Genomic DNA, 19644 nt, shown 5'->3' with positions numbered 1-19644 from the left:
ACATTTTCTCGAGGCATGCAGCCCTCTCCTGGGATCTAGAACCCACGTTTCAGAGGCCCAAGAGAGAAAGGTGGGGCAATGTCGGGGCCCCAGGATGCAGGCTCTGCCCAGGAGCTGCAACAGGGTGTTGGAGGGGGGATCCAGAGCACCTGCCCCTGGAGGGCGCGGTGTGGGGTCTGGAATCCGCAGAAACCTCAGAGCAAACAAGGCAGCAACGCCCAGAGTTTCACAATCTCGGAAAAAGTAGAGCTGAACTTCTATTTGTGGAAGACTTTCTTTAAAAGTTTTCCTTTTATTAAATAATGTCCGTGATATTTAGGAAGGAGAGCTTCAAGCTTTTAGACATCTGCCACCTGAATCTGGCAGAGGCCCAGACTTTGACAGCAAAATGTAGGTTCACAGGTTCAGCACTTTATTTATGCCTCTAAGGAAGATGGAAAATTGAAATACACTCTGATGTCTCCCAAAGTCTCCTTTGGGTAAAGAAAAACAAACATGATTTCTGCAAGTCATCCCCGCATCTTGGCCTCTTGCCTTTCTCAGGGAAATGACTTTAAGCTAACGGTCGAGCATCGCACCTGCCAAAAATGGGGGCATCTCCATCAGAACCAGACTCAAATGCCAACTACCCCGGGCTCTGCTCTGTTAAAGGTCACCTGTCATTCTCCACCCAGGCATGGAGATTGATCACCGTGGTGGGGAAGGCATGTTGATCTTCTCCGATGTCTTATTCACCACCGGCGTAGGCCCGACCGTTACTGGTTGGGTAAAACCCACCGGACCCCTAATAAGAGCTTAGCATCCACAGGTGAGAAAGAGATTGAGATGTGCTTTGCCAGTGAAGGGCAGTGGGGGTAGAGGAGAGGAGGACATGAGGGGGTTTTCTGGCTGTAAAGGTTATCAGACACTGAAACAGGAAATGGAGAAAAGTTGTTACTTTCTCCCAAAATGACACGTTTACCCGGAACACTGTGCTAAACCTAGAGGGTACAAACTGACCCTGGAAATCTTTCCTAGACCTCTTAGGGACAGCAGGGAATCTACCCGATTGCTGCAGGCACCACCGAGTGCTCTCAGAAAATCCTTAGGAAAACATTTTTACCTGCTTAATAAATAAATGGAGTTTTAATATACTCCAGTAAGACTGTTAGTGTCCGTCTTTAACTAAGTTACCACCGAGAAAATGGCACGAGAACGCTTGTTATACGTCTGCCCTGTCTCTTCCTAAAGATCCTCAAACACTCAGTGCCGACCAGCTCTCGATGGCTCCCCGCTGGAAGCTTCCCTGGTTTCTGGCCACCCACACAAGCAGTGTGTCTTCAGAATCCCGAGCTGCCACCTGGGACAGCAGAGCCGCGCCTGTGGTCGCCTGGGCTCGCGCTCTCTCTGGGAATCACTGTATTTTTATCCTCCGAAAGACCCGGAGGCTGCAGGCAAAGGGTTCAAAGGTAATGTACATTTTTGATGTCGTTGCTTCAAAAGTAATTGCTCTTATGCTCCCAAAGAGACGACAAACCTAGTAACAGACTGTCATAAACTAAGTTTTAACCCAGGAAAAAAGCAGCGCCGACCTTCCACATTTGCTCAGAATCATCCTCACCAGACTTTCTTACACAAACACTGGAAATAAGTGGTAAAATGTCAACAGTCCCCAGGCAGGAAAATAATGGGAGAACCTTCCTTTTTCCACTTCAGTTCTTATTTACTGCAAGATTAAAATCTGCGGCTGCAGGGGCTGTGGGCTGTGGCCCTATCATCACCATTACTGGCCACGACCTGGGGCTCTAGGCCCAGGGGTGCACCTCCTTCTGCGCTCCTGGCCGGGTGAACCCAGCCACCGCCTCTGGGGATCACTGCCTGAACTTGCCTCTGACCCCCAACGCGGCCACCAAATTCCCAGAACCAGTTGTGATTTAAGTTTGCTACAAGGAAGCACAACCCTGCTCTCAGAGCTGTGGGCAGGGTGTGCCATTGTCCTGGGCATCGGTGCCAGTGAGAAGCACGGTGGAACCCGAGCTGGTGGCCCGGGGAAGATGACGCCTCCATCTCACGGTGAGGGGGCCGGGCTGTGCTGCATGGGGGCGGGTGGATAAGACAGCGCTGACTGGCGAGGCAGTTCAGTACAAGAGCCCCAGGACACAGGGGCGCGCTCTGGAGGTGCTTTCAGAGACACTGGCCGGCCGCCACATGGTGGATGAAAGGGCTGCAGGGCTGGCTGGCCTCTGGGCTGAGCCTCCCCTCTTCAAGTTTGTCAGCAAAAGCGCGCCTCGACCGGGGAAGGTGGAGAAGGCGGAATTAGGCCAGGCTGGCTTGGTCAGTCTGCCCCACACAGGACAGGGGCGACACGCGTCTCATAAGCACTGTCTTGACCCAGTTTTGAAGTCTTGGCTAGGAACTCTCAATTCCCCCTGTGACGCAGCTTGCTGAGCCCCCACTCCAACCACTCCTCTTACGGGGCTCCCACACTTCAGCTGGGGACAGCCCCTCTGCCCCCGAGCTCCCGGAATTATTTAAATTAGCCAACCCAGCTACCCCCGCCCCCTCGCCATACAGAAGCTGCCTTCCACGGCTCAGCTGCTCTTGCCCATCCCCAGAGTGCAATCCCCCAGCATGGCCCTGCGTGGCAGCCACTTCTTTTTGGAACTGTAAGTAACAAAAAGCTCTGCCTTGCATCACTGTGTTGTGTCCAGCCATCAAAAGAATCTTTAAATCATAAAAAACAACAGGGGACCAGTGATGAAAATCCCCATTTTTTTCAGGTTGGTTTCTCAGCTCCCATACAATCTGCCAGGCTATTCTAGCCTGAAGATCTTCCTCCTTGCTGGCTGCAGGGCGTCTCCAACGAGAGTGCGATTTGTCTTTGTCTATTTGCTGGCTCTCTCTCCTGCCCCCCGTAGCGCACTGCAGCGTCGGGAACAAGGAACTACCTTCCTCTGACCAGAGGGAAGCAGTCCCCAGAAGCCAGGGAGCCAGCCGGGGCCACAGAACCTTGCACCTGCTATTTTGGTGAGCTCCGATCTCTCTTCAGAAGCTCTGATCGCCATGGACAGGCTCGGGGTCCCCCGTACATTAGGAATCAGCACGGTTTGAACACATGGAGCCCCTGCGATGCCAGCTCTGCACGAAGTGCTTTCCTGCACCATGTCATCAAGCGTTTCCACCCGATGCCCTATGGGCCACTGCCCCTGTTGTCAGTTGAGGAAGCTGAGGCTCAGAGAGGTTAAGTGGCGCCCTTGACCACTGGCCCACGGGCCGTGAAGCAGGGTGGTCAGATCCGTGCCAAGAACTGTCGGGCACCTTGGGGGCAGGCAGATGGGCACAGAAGAGGCAGCTGTCCAGTATCACAGGGCAGAGGACAGCCAGAGAGGCAAGGCTGTGGTCCGTGCCTACTCCCACCCAGGCAGGCCACACTTTCTTTTTCGCCCTTGACCCCAGACACCCTGTTGAGACCATCGCTACTTCCGCCAAAGCTGTGGGGCTTGAAGCCAAAGCCCTAAAGCCAAGCAGCCCCTGCCTGAGGGGCAGGCCCTCACCACACCGCCCCCGGGGAACAAAGTCGGCAGGACCTGGGGACCCGGTGCGGACAGCTGCGCAGCAACTCTGCTGCCAGGACGGGTCTGGCGGCTAACCAGGCCTTAAGAGAGATCTGGCTTCCAAAGACAAAGGCGCCCGCAGAGCACACGGGGAATGATATGTATTCCAGCCCATGTCGGGTAAACTCTCAGACCACGGCAGCGCGGCAGGGTCACTCGGGTTCTATTAGCTCAATTAATGAGGAGTAAGAGAAGGCTAACGTGCTGCTCGTCGGCCAGCTCAGCACAGAGCTGGAGTAATGGAGTTATTAACCTCAGTCAGCCACGGAATTGTGCTGCTGATGCCAACTCCATTTCCTGGTTCAGGCCTCCATTAATGGGCTGTTTATTATCCCTAATCCACGTAAGGATCAGCTGCAGGGATATGAGAGCTTCCTGGAAGGACCAAGTGATAATAAAAAAGAGAGAGAGTGGAGGAAGGCAAGAAATCCCCTCTATCTCGCATTTTAATTGTTTTTGGGTCCTACTGCTGTCCCCCCAAGAGACTGGAGCATCCTTCTCACTTTGGAACACGCTAGGAAAGGCAAAGCCATTATCCAAGGGTTTCTTTGTGCTGTCCCCGAGCAGAGTGTCACACGGAACTCAAAAGAACAAGCTTTGAAATCAAATTAGAGAGCTCTGGCCGAGAAATGACGTGCCCGTTCAGTTTTTTACTTTCATGATGCCATCTTATTCCATCTTATTCCATTCTCTAAAATTTAACATCATCAAAACCAAGAAATCAAACCAGCATTTGGCAGAAGTGTATTGACACCATTAAAGGCCCTAACTGTGATTTTCCAGCTTGCCTGGCCCCACGAAGGTCTTCTGGACAAAAGGGAGACTGTGTCTGGGTCTATTTCTGGGTTGTTCTCCTATCGCACATGGCACCAGCTGACTAAGGACTCACCTTCCCCGAGATCAGCCCACCCCGAGTCATTAAATGGTCTTCCGTGGGGAAGATTGTTATTGGAGAAAAAAACATTTTTAGGTACAGTAAGTTATATGTACCAACTCATTATGGGTAGATACAGCAACTAGTCCCTGAAGGTCATCCTTCCGAGTATATTTGCCATTTTGGCTTCTTTTTATGTAACAGGAATTCAAAATCACATGAGTGACTACCATACATGTTTTCACGCCTCTGACCGTGTAGATGAATCTACAGCATACCCATTTGAGAATGGAAGGGGAAACTCGGTCCTACATTTTGAATGAGAGTTTGCCCCACCAGGAGAAGCTGTTGGGGACCACAAACTGAGCCAGCTCACAGCGGCTTCCTGTATCCGAACAGCACGTTCCAATTATAAATCACACAGAGACTCATTCCATTTACTTTCTAGGACAGTGCTGCCAGAAGGTTGAAAGAGCAGAGTTTATTGCCCCATTTGACAGATAGGAAAACTGAGATTAAAGGTAGCTTTTTCAAGCTAGGCAGCTGGGATAAATGCCAATCACATTGCAGAAAGGATACAAAGTAACGGTTCAGAGCAAAGAGCTGGTTCAAGCCTGGTCTCTTCTATGTCGTCTGATGCTTCTCCAAGCCAAGTGCCTTTTACCGAACAAGCCTACTTTCTGGGTCTGTTGATGGATTAAGTGAGATGTAAAGAAGGCATGCAATTGGCACTCAGATATCATCATCATTCTTGTCAGGATGAGGATGACAATTCCAGACGAGGGGACGGGAGAACAAGAGGAGGAAGAAAGAAGGGGATTCGTGGCAGTACTAGCAGAGTAGCCTGGGACCGGCCTGAGCACCGAGCAGAGATGTCCTGGCCACAGCCACCGGGGCTGGCTTTAAGCGCCTGGCCCCCAGAGATCTGAAAAGCTTCCAGAGGCTGCACTTGGGTGTGGGATTCCCAGCTCCTATTGGCATGGCGCTGGTGTTGGCCAGCCCTGCTCCCCTCGGTGGTCTGCCCTCCCACTCCGTGGAGGAAAGGGCTGTGTGTTTAGCAAAAGCCAACAACACACCCAGAACCAGGTGGGAGCCAAAGGCAAGGAGCGGAGATGGGTCACTGCCCTCCCAGGGACAACCCAACCTCTTCTGAGCTCCTCTGGACATGGGACATCACAACCATCTAGTTTAAAAAATAATAATGAAAAAAAATCCCAAAGCACCACACTCTCAAAGGAACCCATGGAGCAGTTTCCAATTTGCACAAAACGAACTGGGACACAAAGGAACTAATCTGAAATCTGGCCCTTAGGTGATTTCTTTCTAGTCCCCAAAGTTAGTCCCCTGAGAAAGAGGGAGACAGGCTGAGCCAGGATCCCCTCCTTTACTCTCTTCCCCAGGGATTTGGGAGAGATGCGGCGGAAGCTCTGACCTCTGGCAGGCGGTGCCCTCAGACAATACAGGACAGGACAGGACAGGACAGGACAGGACAGGACAGGACAGGACAGGACCGGGACCTTGGCCGCCCAGCCACGGTGCAAGGGGTGGGGCGGTCAAGGCCACAGCTTGCCCCGCCCCTCCCTGCGGCACTGAGGGGAAGGAGGGTGCATAAAAACCCAGCCTGTCTGATACACTGCAAAGTTCCCAACATCAATCAGAATCCTATACTCCCTCTCTATAGTAAACATTAATTTTAAAGGAAACGACCGTGCTACAAACTTGCAGCATGAAATGAATTATTTTACAGCTAGGCAGAGGGCAGGTTTTCTGGATGCAGCCTGGGATAGTTCTTTCTTTGTTTCTTTCTTCTTCCTCTTCTTCCCCCCCCCCCCTTTTTTTTTTACTATTATTATGTTTAAACAAACTTTATAGCCCATTTTATTTGTTCTCAAATAACTTTTTCTCCTTCTTTGCAACACATCAATTACTTGGTTGGCTTCCCTCACCCCGCGATGTTGGAATCCAGAGATTGATACTGCATGGCGGAATATAATTTAGTATTATGTGCCATGGGTTTATGAGGTAGGAGTCAAACAAAACATTGCGTTTGAACACTATCCATTTATTAGCTCTGAGAAGAGATTTATATTTGACAAGAAGACAATAACTTTGTTTTCTAATAAGCCAGAGAGGTCTATTTCTGTGTCCAACACAGAGCAGCTTCTCCTTCTCCAATAACTCTATTTACCAGCATGAATATATTTTAATAATAAAATTGATATATATGTAAATTTAATCTAATTTCATCAAACTCTCCTAAAAAAAAAGAGCCTTTGTAGATTGTTTTCATATCTGAATTATAGATTTCTGTATCGTATTCCCAGATTGATTTCTAGGCTATAATTCTGTCAAGATTTCCTCCTGGTGTCAAAAACAGCAATACCACAGCTAGAGTGCTTTATAATTGGCATCGTAACCGAACCAGAATTACAGCCCTGATATTCATCCCAGTGCCAGGTGGGCTCATTTTAGAATATTTCTCGCTTTCTTAGCCTATATCTGGACTTGAAGGTTTATGGCTAAAATTACCTTCTGAATTAATCATAAAAATGTTAATTGAAAGCTAAGGTGGGGGGAATGGGATAGTCAGATATGAGGAGGAGAGAACACACCCTCGGTGATGGGAGGGAAATACGGAAAGGTGATTAAAACAGCGTGCAGGATTAAATCTGTGTTGTAAACAAACATCTTTTTTTCCCTGCTTGTCCTCTGCACTGGGGTCAAATAAATTAAATTAGCATTGTTTACTAAGTCTTTAGAAACTGATTTTATTCCATGCTGAATGGAGAAATAGTGCAAGCCTGCCCTAAATCAAAGAGGTTCTTGAATATTCTTCCCCGTGTGCTTCTGAAGAAACACCGCGCCCTCCCCTGTCGTTCTTGCTGTCCGGGCACTGTGAGAGAGTCAATAAATAAAACGGCCGTTTCCTCCCTCAGGGCTCAGAGAAATCGAGATTTCCTGGGGGGCCCAATCGAATCACATTGGTCCTTAAAACCTGAGAAAAGTCCCCAGCTCTGGCCAGAGGGAGATGTGACTACAGAAAGGGATCAGCGTGTACAACGTTGTTGGCTTTGGAAATAAAGAGATCCAAGACCCAAGGGCAGCAGGCAGCCTCCATAAGCTGGAAAAGGCGAGGAAACGGATCCTCCGCAGAGCCTCCAGAAGGAACGCAGCCCTGCAGACTATCGATTTTAGCCCTGTAGCACTGGTTGACCATAAATCTGTGTTGTCAAAGCCACCAAGTTTGTAGGGATTTGTTATAGCAGCCATAGAAACAAAACTAATATACCAACTCACGCTCTTCTTAGGCCAAAGACAGGCCTGTTATTCAAAGACAAACAGTTTGCAAAATATAGCCATCTTGGGACCCACAGATAGATGCTGCCAAAAAGGGTCATAGAAGTTAAAAAAAAAAAAAAAAGAAAAGAAAAGAAAAAAGGGGGAAAATAGAGAGAGACAATGAATACCCTTTGGAAGAAAAATTACTCCAGGAAACATGAGCACGTTTTCAATAAAGATTTATCAATACTCAGCATAATTTAGGAAGAACAGGCTCGATGACATAAGAAATCAAAGGGGAAATGAATGAAAGCTAAGAGAGTTAAGGGGCAAAATGAAGGGAAACATGAAAGCATTACAGAAATGAAAAGCTAGGGGCAATGAGAAAGTAATGCAATAGAAATTAGTTGAAGTTATGATGAAGGACAGACAGGAAAAGAACAAGAAATAAAAGCTACTAGAAAAAAATCTTAGGGGCACCTGGGGGCCTCAGTCGGTTGAGTGCCTGACTCTTGGTTTTGGATCAGGTCATGATCTCAGGGTCGGGGGGTCGAGCCCCGAGTATGGCTCCACGCTGGATGTAGAATATGCTTGAGATTTCTCCTGCCCTCTGCACCTCCCCCTGCTTGCACACTTGCACACATGTGCTCTCTCACTCTCTCAAATAGATAAATAAAATCTTTTTTAAAAAGATTTTGTTTATTTATTTGTCAGAGAGAGAGAGAGAGCACAAGCAAGGAGGGCAGAGGCAGAGGGAGAAGCAGACTCCCCACTGAGCAGGGAGCCGGACATGGGACTCCGTCCCAGCACCCCAGGATCATGACCTGAGCCAAAGACAGACGCTTCACTGACTGAGCCACCCAGGCACGCCCAAAAATAAAATCTTTAAAAAAAAAAGGAAGACAAAAGAAAAAAAATCCTAATTATGGAAAACAGATGGTAACTATCCAACATATACATAATTGGTTTCCTGGAGAAGAAAACCAAGCAAGTGAACCAGGAAAATAGTAAGATGTGTACTAGAAGAATATCCTCCTGAAGTAACATTCCAGAAAAATTCACCAAGAGAAGTACAACTAGGGCCTGCCGAGCATAAATGAACTTCAGGGGAGAGAGAGTGAGACCTCATGGGCACCCAGACAGAAGAAGCACACGACCCACAACGGAAAAGCATCTCCCTGCCCCCGGGCATTGCTACAGAATCAGAGACATCAGAGGATGGTGTGTAAACAATATGGGATGCTGACGGGCAAGAAATGTGATCGAAGGGTGCTTTACTTTGCCAGACGTTGTTCACAAATAAAGATAACAGAAAAGCACTCTCAAATATGGAAGAAGGTAGGAAGTCTAACAGGTGTGCGCCCTGGCTGAAATGAATCAAAGACAGTCCTTTCATAGGAAAGAGCAGGGGGGCCTGCGTGGCTCAGTCAGCTAAGCTTCACACCCTTGGTTTGGGCTATGGTCATGATCTCAGAGTTGTGGGATCAAGCCCTGCATTGGGCTCTGTGCTCAGCGTGGAGTCTGCTTGAGGTTCTCTCTCTCCCTCTGTCCCTCCACTCACTCTTAAAAAAAAAAGACAAAGGAAAGATGAATCAAAATTGGTAAATGGGGAGGCTGAATTCTGTAAACAGCTGGTGTTGAAATCTGAATCCACTTGAAGAGAGAGAATTAAAACCTCACAAGTGTAGTAACTATTGCTAAAAACAACATGATTGTTATATTTCTAGAAAGAAATGCTTGGTAGGGGTGCCTGGGTGGTTCAGTCGTTAAGCATCTGCCTTCAGCTCAGGTCGTGATCCCAGGGTCCTGGGATCAAGCCCCACATTGGGCTCTCCCACTACCCCTGCTTATGTTCCCTCTCTCGCTGTGTCTCTGTCAAATAAATAAATAAAATCTTTTTTTTTTTTTTTTAAAGAAACGCTTAGTAATCTTAAAAATAAGAAAGCGTGTCAAAAAGACTGGGACTAAACAACTTGAGAACGTTGCTGTCCCCGCCTCCCCCTCCCTGCAGCGGAGAATGGACGGGCAGGGGTGAGGAAGGAGCACACAGGGGAGCACCTTCTCTTTCCTCTTCCATGTGACAAAGTCAAGATACTCTGTTTCATTTGAAAATTGATGAATTGAGAAATACAGCCCAACCATATATGTGAAACATGCAAAGCATGCTGGAGACCAGCAGGACCCAAGCCAGAGCACCTCCTGCCTGGATTGTTGGGAAGGGGAGAGGAGAACAAACTCAAGAACAGAATTCAAAGAAAACACAGACCAGAAAGAAAAGATGGGTGCCTGGCTGGCTTAGTCTCAGGAACGTGCGACTCTCGATCCCGGGGTCATGAGTTCAAGCCCTGGGTCGGGTGTAGAGATTACTAAAAAATAAATAGATAAACTTAAAAAAAAAAAGATGGAAAACAAAGGAAACCATAATGAAGCATAAAATAAAGTGATAAAGGCAAAAATAAGGGGGATAATTTCAACTATTCAAGGAATAAAAAAGCAGGTTGAATAAAAAAATACTAAGCTTAATTTCATTCCGTCCTCATGACAACAAAAAATAAGGGCAGCAAAGTAGTTGGAAGTAAAAGTGAGGGCCACACAAGTGCGACCACGGGCTGAGTTCCAGGTCCGAAAGGCATGTGGAAACATGCCCCAAACTGTTTCCTCCCAAAGCTCCCCCAAAAAATGACAAGAGAGGAAAGCCTACCTGACATGATGGAGAGAACAGAGGAAGGGGACACAACCACAGAACATCTGGGGCTGGAAAGCAGGCGGACCTGTGACAACCAGCTCCAGAGACCCACAGAGGCTAAATCCCAAGTCAGCAGCAGGAAACGCTAAGAAAAACCCAAGGGTCACCAGCAAACCCTCAAAAGGCTCAGGCACAGGAGGATTGGATGAAACTCATCTCAGAAAGCATTAAGCCCCAGATCCCTTCCTCACTCCACCTAGCTGAGCCAATGCCTCTTCTCCACTTGGGTAGAAATGGAAGGTTTATTCTCTAGAGGAGGTATAATCAGGCTGTTTGGGCTGAAGAGTGCCAAGCATAGCTGAGAGCCTGTATCTGTACCAATATGAGGGGAAATAGGTAAAAAATATGCAAATGGCATTGGGCATGCAACACCTCTTCCCACCTCCCCCTGCTTCTCCCCTCCAGCAGGAGGCTCAGAACCTGAGCAGGACAGAGGAATTTGATGGAGGGTTCTGCACAGATGGCCCCAGGAGATCACCTCTCCATGAAGACAAAGTCTATGGGCTCCACCCATGCACCTGTCCATTAGCGTCTTAGTCCCCCACTCTTACACAGGAGCAAACCATCAAGGGTAACCCAATGTCTGAAAAACAATCAATCAAACAAAAGAATCCACTGAGAAAGAATGAGATCAAGACACACACAGCCTCAATAGGAACAGACATTGTAGGAGGGGAACCAAGCCTCCTTGAAAAAGAATGTTTTCAAGAGATAGAATAATCCATGAGACAAGATCAAGAAACTTTAAAAGGAACATTTACAGAACAAAAAAAGAGCTCTTGAACTTATAAAAATAAACACTACAGCCGCAATTAGAAATGCAATAGAAGGGTTGGAAGAGAAAGTTGAGGAACTGGAGAAAGTAGAGCAAGACAAAATAAAACCAATCACACACATGAGCAGACCAAAAAACTAAAGATATAGAATGAAGGAGAAAAAAGGTATATTTTAAAAATGTAGAGGGCCAGTCCAGGAGATCTAATACCTAAGTAATAAGTTCCAGAGAACAGGGGGGAGAAAGAAAGGAAAAGAAAGGAAAGGAAAGGAAAGGAAAGGAAAGGAAAGGAAAGGAAAGGAAAGGAAAGGAAAGAAGGAAGGAAGGAGGGAAGGAAGGAAGGAAGGAAGGAAGGAAGGAAGGAAGGAAGGAAGGAAGAAAGAAAGAAAGAAAGAGAGAGAGAAAGAAAGAGAGAGAAAGACAGAAAGACAGAAAGAGAGAGAGAGAAAGAAAGAGAGAAAGGAAGGAAGGAAGGAAAGAAAGAAAGAGAAAGAAGAAAGAGAAAGAAAAAGAAAGAAAGAAAGAAAGAAAGAAAGAAAGAAAGAAAGAAAAAGAAAGAACGAAAGAAAGAAAGAAAGAAAAGGAGAGACAAAAAGAAATCTATCAACAAAATAATTGAAGAGAATTTCCCAGGACTGAAGGACACAGGTTCCCAGATTAACCTCAGGTACAATGGAGTAAATTAGACCCATACCAAAGAAATGAGTGAAATTTTATAGTGAAATTTTAGAACCCTGTGAACAAAAGGAAGATCCTACCAACTTCCAGAGAGAGGAAAAAAGGTCACAGACAAAGGATCAGGAATCAGACTGGCATTGGGCTTCTTAATGGCAATTCAAAATTGCAGAGGGAGAGTGACTTTAGTTAATTCCTTGCCCAGGGCACCTGTGTCTCCCTTTGGGTCGGGTCATGATCCCAGGGTCCTGGGATCGAGCCCCATGCTGGGCTCCCTGCTTGGCAGGAAGCCTGCTTCTCCCTCTGCCACTCACCCCACTCGTGCTGGCTCTCTCTTTCTCTCTCTCAAATAAATAAATTATCTTTTTTTAAAAAAAGTTTAATTCCTCACCCAACCAAACTACCCAGCAAGTGTGAAGGTAGGTTCAGATGTGCCAAGTCTCAAAAAATTTACCTCCCAGGCAACCTTTCTCGGGAAGCTACTGATGGATGTGCTTGACCAAAAACGAGGTAGTAAACCAAGAAAAAGAAAATTGGGGGATGTGGAGACAATCTCCCTTCGTGGGAGAGAGGTGAAGAGAGTCTTCAGCGATTATTAACTTCAGGAAAGACAATAAGAAAGAAAAGGCAAAAGAACCCTGAAGGAGATCCTTCCAGCACAGCTGGCCCCTGAGGGCCAGTCTTCTGGAAGAACCACACGGCTGTGTGCTCGCACCTCGGTGGCCAGGACCCCCGCCATCCCCGTATGGCCGCGACAGAGACTGGGATACCGAATCCGCCTCGTGGGTACCGGCGTGAAGTGTTGTTAGGAGGAGGGGAGGCGCAGTGAACGTGGCTAAGTAACAGTTCCGTCACAGTCACTCCCGTCAAGACGACTTTTCACAATGAACACATGGCTCACGGAAGCCTTTAGGAACTGCGTAATCTGGCCCCAAATCATATAAAGCAAAAAGTGCAGGAAGTAAGAGAACAAGAAGAATTCATAAAGATGCAGTAATAGGGGTGCCTGGGTGGTGCAGTCGGTTAAGCGTCCGACTCTTGATTTCCACTCAGGTCGCGATCTCAGGATCGTGAGATCGAGCTCTGCGTCGAGCTCTGCGCTCAGTGTGGAGTCTGCTCCAGATTCTCTCCCTCCTCCCCTCCCCTCTCCACGCATGTGCTCTCGATCTCTAAAAAATAAAATAAAACAGACCCATCTTTTCGAATACCTATTGAAAAATCATCCACAGAATAAAGGTCGATAATTTTTTTTTTAAATCAGAGGCTGTACTTCAAAAGTTCTCCATACTCTGCACTAAAATAAAAACTTAATAATTAGAGTTGAAATAGACAATGAGATGCCAACTCCCTGGAAACTTAAAAACTCTCCTAAGCCAAATCACAGTTTCTGCAACAATTGACCCCAAACAGCCAGGAGCCACCCAATAACCAGCAGGGTCAGGTTAGGACCAACCAGAGAAAAGCCAAATATGTTCCCCGGGCCGAGCACACAGGGCGCCCCAATTCCAGGTCCGCTGCCCCAGGCTGCAGCCCCGGCAGGACATGCCCGCAGCCACCCCCTCCAGCCTCTGCCAAACCCAAGCGATGCGGCGACTCCCTCCCCAGAGCAAGCCCTGGCTAAAGAGCCTGTGCTTCCTTTCCTTTGGATCCCCTTCGTTTACCTCCACAACATACACAATGTTGGCGTGTTCTCAAGTTCAAGTTCACAGATGAAGCACAGCATATTCAACAGCCTTGGACACTTGTTTTGGAACTTAGGGAAAAAGTGTTCGGCTCATACTGCATACCCACACGAAAATGACTATCAGATGCACCAAAGTTTCCGATGTACAAAATCAAAGTACGGAAACAATAGAAGGAAGTGCCCGTTGATTGCCTTGGCACAACAATCCCCTGAGGAAGGCAAGGCTGGCTGGACTACGGCTCACAGGTGAGGAGGCTCAGGGCCAGCAAGGTGAGAGCCAGGATCTGAACCCAAGCTCGACTCCTGGTTCACCGGGCAAATGCCGCCGGTGGGTGGGAATGGGGGTGTCTACGAGACCTTCCACTTCAGGAGCTCCTGGGCTTCTTGTAAACCGCACGCTGTCAGATGGACCTTGTCAGCCGAGCCCCTGGGGAGAGGGTGCCCAGTGGCAGGGACCTTCCTGGAGGCAGTGTGGGCGGGGCTGTGGCCCCCCTGGAGGGGGACAGCTTACCTGTTGGGCTGGAAGCCCAGGCTGTTCAGCATGTGTGCCTGGTCCAGGTCTTTCGGGAAGCCGTGCAGCACCCACCCTTTCTGAATGCTGTCCTGCTGGCTCAGGCGCTGGCTCAGCACCTTCATGATGATGCTGTCAGGGACTGCAGAGAAAGGAGGGCAAATGGTCATTCTGTCATCCTGGGCACCGCTCCTGACCCAACAGGGGTCTGAGGAATAGCGGCAGTCTGCGGCCCATGGGTTTCCTAACGTCCTTGACTCTGGATTGAACTGGTGAAGAGTAGGGTTTAGGTGGACGAGGTTGCGGGTGCACAGGTCCCTCCAAGGTCCCAGCAATTGGAGGAGAGCGGCTGCCTGAGAAGGGAAAAGCATTGGGTGACCTTGACCTTGATCTTGACCCCTCCCCGACCTTGACAAGATCCCATGCCCATCAGCCGCCAGGGTAGTTCCCAGCCCTCCAGGATCCAGTTTTTGCAGCACCCCAGGCCCCGAGGGGAAGGTTTAGCTTTCCTCAGATGGGACCGTGTTGGTGCCCTGGGTGCTCTCTGCTAATTTGCAACGCACAAGCAACACTTGCTTCCCTCCTTCCTCTAGTTCTCCCCTCCATGGTGTCTAGAATCAAATCTCAAGAATTACAGCTCTAGTTATAACCAGAGACTGCAATACAGTCTCATGGAGGATGAGATATCGAGAAGCCTCTTGTTTACATTACCACAATTGACATTTTCCTGAAATTCATACCTCTCTTCTCAGACTCATTAAATGTCCTGTGTTGCTGATGTACTGCGTTTTAGCAATTTGCACTGCATTTCCTGCACTTTGCACTCATTTTTCAAGAAATACTTGGTAAATATTACCAGCGTTTGCTATGGATGTGGCCCCGACAAGCTGGTTTCCTAGAGTTGCAATGAGGGTGTTCGACGGCTTCTCTGGAGAGGCCCTGTCCCTCTCCTACCAGCCACCCACGGGCTGGGCAAGTGCTCTGGTACACACGTCTGAAACCTTCCCAAAGGCCCCCAGGCCACAGCCACGTGAACACAGGGGTAAGAGCTGCAGAAACAGCTGCTTTCCTCCATGGCCATGATGCGCTGCTTACCCCCTTGTCACCAAAGACCATCAACTTTATTCTGAGCGAGTCCCATTTCCCTGAATTTGTTCTTTCTCACATTTTTCAGCTTTTCTTCACCAGTCTCGAGGAAAGAGCAAAAAAGGGCTTTTGCTCTAATGAGAGCATCTGGCTCCCTAACATGAGCGAGAAGTGGATGCAGCTGATCCTGTCTCTTCCCCTCTTACACCTGCTGTGGCTCCCCAGTGCTGGGAGAATATGAGCAGTCACCCTCCCCGTGGCCAGCAGCCCCTGCAGTCTCTGACTCCTGCCTCCCTCCCAGTCCTGGTTCTGCCCCAACCCGCTCTGACACTCTGAACTTCAGTCTCTTCTGCAAACTGGGAAGGTGGGTGCGCATGCTCTGGGCAGGCGGTGAGGAGAGGGGGCTACAGAAGGATCTGTGATACTGCTGCTTTTATAGGCAGTCCTTAGAATAAAACCCAGAAAACTCACCACTTACTTCCCCTGGATTCCTTTCTCAGAGCAAGTGTGAGCTGAGAGCCTGGTGGTTCAGTGGACTCTGCTTGGCGGCAGTGGGACCTCCCTGAACCTCGGTGTCCTCTGTGACACCTGCCTCACTGGCTATTGTGAGGCCGGTAGATGGACTCATTAAAGATGCCAGATCCATTAGAGGTCTTCCTCTGGGGTGGGGTGGGGTGGGGAGTTATGCTTTTAGTCCCTTCCTAAAGTTTATCCAGATTCCCATCAGATGGCTAGGATGAAGCCTCTGGCAAAAATATGTGACCCTTAAATTTCAAACTTTTCAGATTAAATTTCAAAAATCCAACACCTGAGCTTAAATCTGACTTTAGGAGAGTGCTGTAGGTTTTAAATGGGCTTGCCTGTAGAGAAGGAGGTCCCCTAGGTAATGAGCTTGCTGACCAGTGATACCCTGGGTGATTAAGGCCTCAGTTGTGTTGGGGTGAGGGCTGGATTGGGCCAATATTTGTTTCTCCAACAGTCAGGCCCTATTGGAAAGCAAGCTGCGCTCCAGGGAGGCCTGAGCTCCTGACCTGCAGCCTGCTCGGGGCAACAGGGGGCTGCTTGTAAGGCTCAGAGCCCTGGAGATTCACAGAGGGAAGGTCCTGGAAGGTCATCCCCTTGACCTCTCTCATTTCAAAGTTGAGAAACCGAGACCTAAAAGGCAGTGGCTTAAGAGACCTCCACTGGAGAGAAACGTGACTGGAGGGAAGAATGGAAGACCAGATGGAAACACAAGGAGACTTTTTGTGGGGGTTGGCGGCAGGGGGGGTAGTTTGCAAAGATTTCTAGAGGGAATTTCCCAATTTGCATTAAAAGTTAAAATGTAAGGGCACCTGGGTGGCTCAGTAGGTTGAGTGTCTGACTCTCGATTTCAGCTCAGGTCATGATCTCAGGGTCGTGAGATCAAGCCCCATGTTGGGCGCAGAGTCTGCTTGAGATTCTCTCTCTCCCTCTGCCTCTCCCCCCAACTCACATTCTCTCTCTAAATAAATGAATAAATAAAATCTTTAAAAAAAATTTTTAAAGAAATTTAAAATGTACATGCCTTTCGACCCAGCAGTCGCATTTATAAGAACTCACACCTAAGATCTAATAGCACAGACAGGAAGAGGCGTGCGCACAAAGATGTCCATCTCAGTGTCACATTCAGTGGTGATGATCAGAAACAATGTACAATGTCCGTCAGCAGGAGACAGGTTAAATAAAGGATGGTACGTCTGTGCAATGGGATACGATGCACCCTTCAACAAACCATTTCTACGCATACTAACTTGGAAAGAGGCCTCTGACAGAAGATCAGGGGAAAGAGCAAGTCAGCAAACTGTGTGTATGATATGGTCTAATTTAAATCTACACAGACACGTATACACACAGCATACACACACCCACACATACACACACTCCACACAAGAGTGGAGAGGCCCCTCTTACACCCTATGAATCAGACCCGATCTCGCACAGAGCTCAGGACCCTGGAGGCCAGAGAGGCAGGGACCCAAGCCAGTCTTGGGTGAATGAGCTGGCTGACCGGTGATACCCTGGGTGGTTAAGGCCTCGGTTGTGTGAGGGTGAGGGCTGGATTGGGCCAATATTTGTTTTGGCCCAGCTGGAAAGGCAGAGGACTCGGGAGACGCAGGAAGTGCTGAGAGCTCCAAGGAGGGGAAGACACGCATTTCCGGGAAGAAGGGGGAATGTACGCTGATTACGACTGAGCCCCTCTTTTCAGGAGTCAGGGAAACACAGACCCTCAAGTCAGCACTTCTCAGAAGGGCTCACAATAATTTCAAACCGCTAATTATTGGTGCCTATTTTTTTGCTGCCTGTGTCCCCACCTTCACGCCACCCCCTGAGAGCAGGGACCCCAGTAAAGTCAGGCACGGTAGAGAAAGGGGAGCCCTCTTACACTGCTGGTGGGAATGCAAGCTGGTGCAGCCACTCTGGAAAACAGTGTGGAGGGTCCTCAAAAGGTGAAAAATAGAGCTACCCTACTATCCAGCAATTGCACTACTGGGTATTTACCCCAAAGATACAATGTGGTGATCTGAAGGGGTACCTGCACCCCAATGTTTATAGCAGCAATGTCCACAATAACCAAACTGTGGAAAGAGTCAAGATGTCCATCAACAGATGAATGGATAAAGAAGATGTGGTGTATATACAATGGAATATTACATAGCCATCAAAAAATGAAATCTTACCATTTGCAACCATGTGAATGGAACTAGGGAGTATTATGCTAAGCAAAATAAGTCAATCAGAGAAAGAATTATATAATCTCACTCATATGTGGAATTTAAGAAACGAAACAGACGAGCATAGGGGAAGGGAAGGAAAAATAATATAAGACAAAATCAGAAAGGGAGACAAACCATAAGAGACTCTTAGTCATGGGAAACTGAGGGTTGCTGGAGGGGAGGGGGTGGGGGAGGGGGTAACTGGGTGACGGGCATGAAGGACGGCCCATGATGTAATGAGCACTGGGTGTTATATGCAACTGATGAATCACTGAACTCTACCCCTGAAACTAACAATACACTATATGTTAATTACCTGAATTTAAATAAAATAAAATAAAATTTAAAAAATAAATAAAGTCAGGCACTGTGCCAGCACACGGCAGGTACTTAATAAACACTCTGAATGAGTAAATGAGTGGATGATGATCACAGGAGTGAGTGAATGGTACCATTTCCAAAACCAGAAGGCTCTTTGGTCCCTTCCGTGTTTGCTGTGGAATGAGGGATTGTCCTTCAGAGCACAGAACCAGGTCCCAAGGCAAGGGGAGACCACCACAGCCGGCTCTCAGCCACCCCTTTGGGCTACAGCATGACCCACCCACGGATCAAGCAGGCAGTCCCAAGAATGTGAGCTGATGTCTGGGCTATTTCAGAATAAAATCCTGTTGGGGGACGTGGAGGGCGGCCTTCCAGGGGGGGTTCAGACACAAGGTGGCACGAGCTTGGGTGGGTTCATGGGACTGGGATGGGTCCCTGCATCTTCCTTTTTTATTCTCTACTTTTCACGCATGTTTAAAGGCTTCCATTTAAAAAGCGGGGTTTTGTTTAAAGAAAATTATTTAAATGCCTACAGGAGGTTGGAATGGCCACTGTGAAAGACTGTCTGAAAGGGACAAAGGATGCAATCTCCCCGGAAGGCCATACCTGCCCCCATTAGTGGCTCTCGCTTTGGGGGGACCAGGGTGCTGGAGGGAGCCTCCCCCCCATTACTACACCAGCTCCCTAGAGGCTCTGCCCAGAAGGACCGCAGCAGCAGCCTATTTGCCAGATCAGCCCTTCTCGGGTAATCCGGGGAAGTTGCTCAGACCCCCATCTCCCACAAGGCCGGTAGGCTCCGTCCGTCAATCCGGAGGAGCTTTCGGAGGGTCCCAGCGTGGACAGATCTGCATAACACTAAGGGTGTCCTCTGCAGAGATGACCACGGTACTCCCCCAGCGGGGGCTGGGAAACGCAGCCAGCAGATGAAACAAAACACGGCCGCCTCTGGACACTGCCTCCCAGGCCTCCGGCCTCCCTCTACCTGAGCAGCCTCCCGTGGCTGGGCTGGGCAGGCCCAGGGTGCGGGGGTGGGGGGAGGAAGCCCGCACACCCCGCCTCCAGCGCCTTTCCCGGGCCCACCCCTGTGCCCCAGGGCCCCTGACTTTTGTTTGGCTGCCGCCTTTCTTTTCCTGAAGGCTATCGACTCATTTTCCCAAACCCTCAAGGCCTGACCAGCTGGTTCAGCAAAAATGCAGCTTTTCGGAACAAATCTCGCTGGCTGTGTTCTGCTGAAAGTTTAAAGTCTCCTTGATAATGCGGTCCATTTACCCTTTATCCTCGTCTCAGAGATTTTCAGTGCGGTCTAAAGTCTTTCTCCACTGAGTGAGGCGCCTCAGGCTTGATTTCTGGGCTTGACAGTTAACA

General features: G+C 48.7%; 1 protein-coding gene across 3 annotated transcripts in view; it reads right to left on the bottom strand.

The window, feature by feature from the left end:
• The window catches only part of AK8 (adenylate kinase 8), a 115877-nt gene that overhangs the window by 30856 nt on the left and 65377 nt on the right, over positions 1-19644 (bottom strand). For all 3 annotated transcript variants that reach the window (XM_035015533.1, XM_035015534.1, XM_035015535.1), the window contains one exon: positions 14138-14279. In XM_035015533.1, the coding sequence (XP_034871424.1) occupies positions 14138-14279 (142 nt within the window). The remainder of the gene's footprint in view (positions 1-14137; positions 14280-19644) is intronic.

The sequence above is a fragment of the Mirounga leonina genome, unplaced genomic scaffold (assembly GCF_011800145.1).
Source record: "Mirounga leonina isolate KUSES-001 unplaced genomic scaffold, KU_Mleo_1.0 Mir_170, whole genome shotgun sequence".
Classification (NCBI taxonomy): domain Eukaryota; kingdom Metazoa; phylum Chordata; class Mammalia; order Carnivora; family Phocidae; genus Mirounga; species Mirounga leonina.
This window is presented reverse-complemented; position numbering and strand designations above follow the sequence as displayed.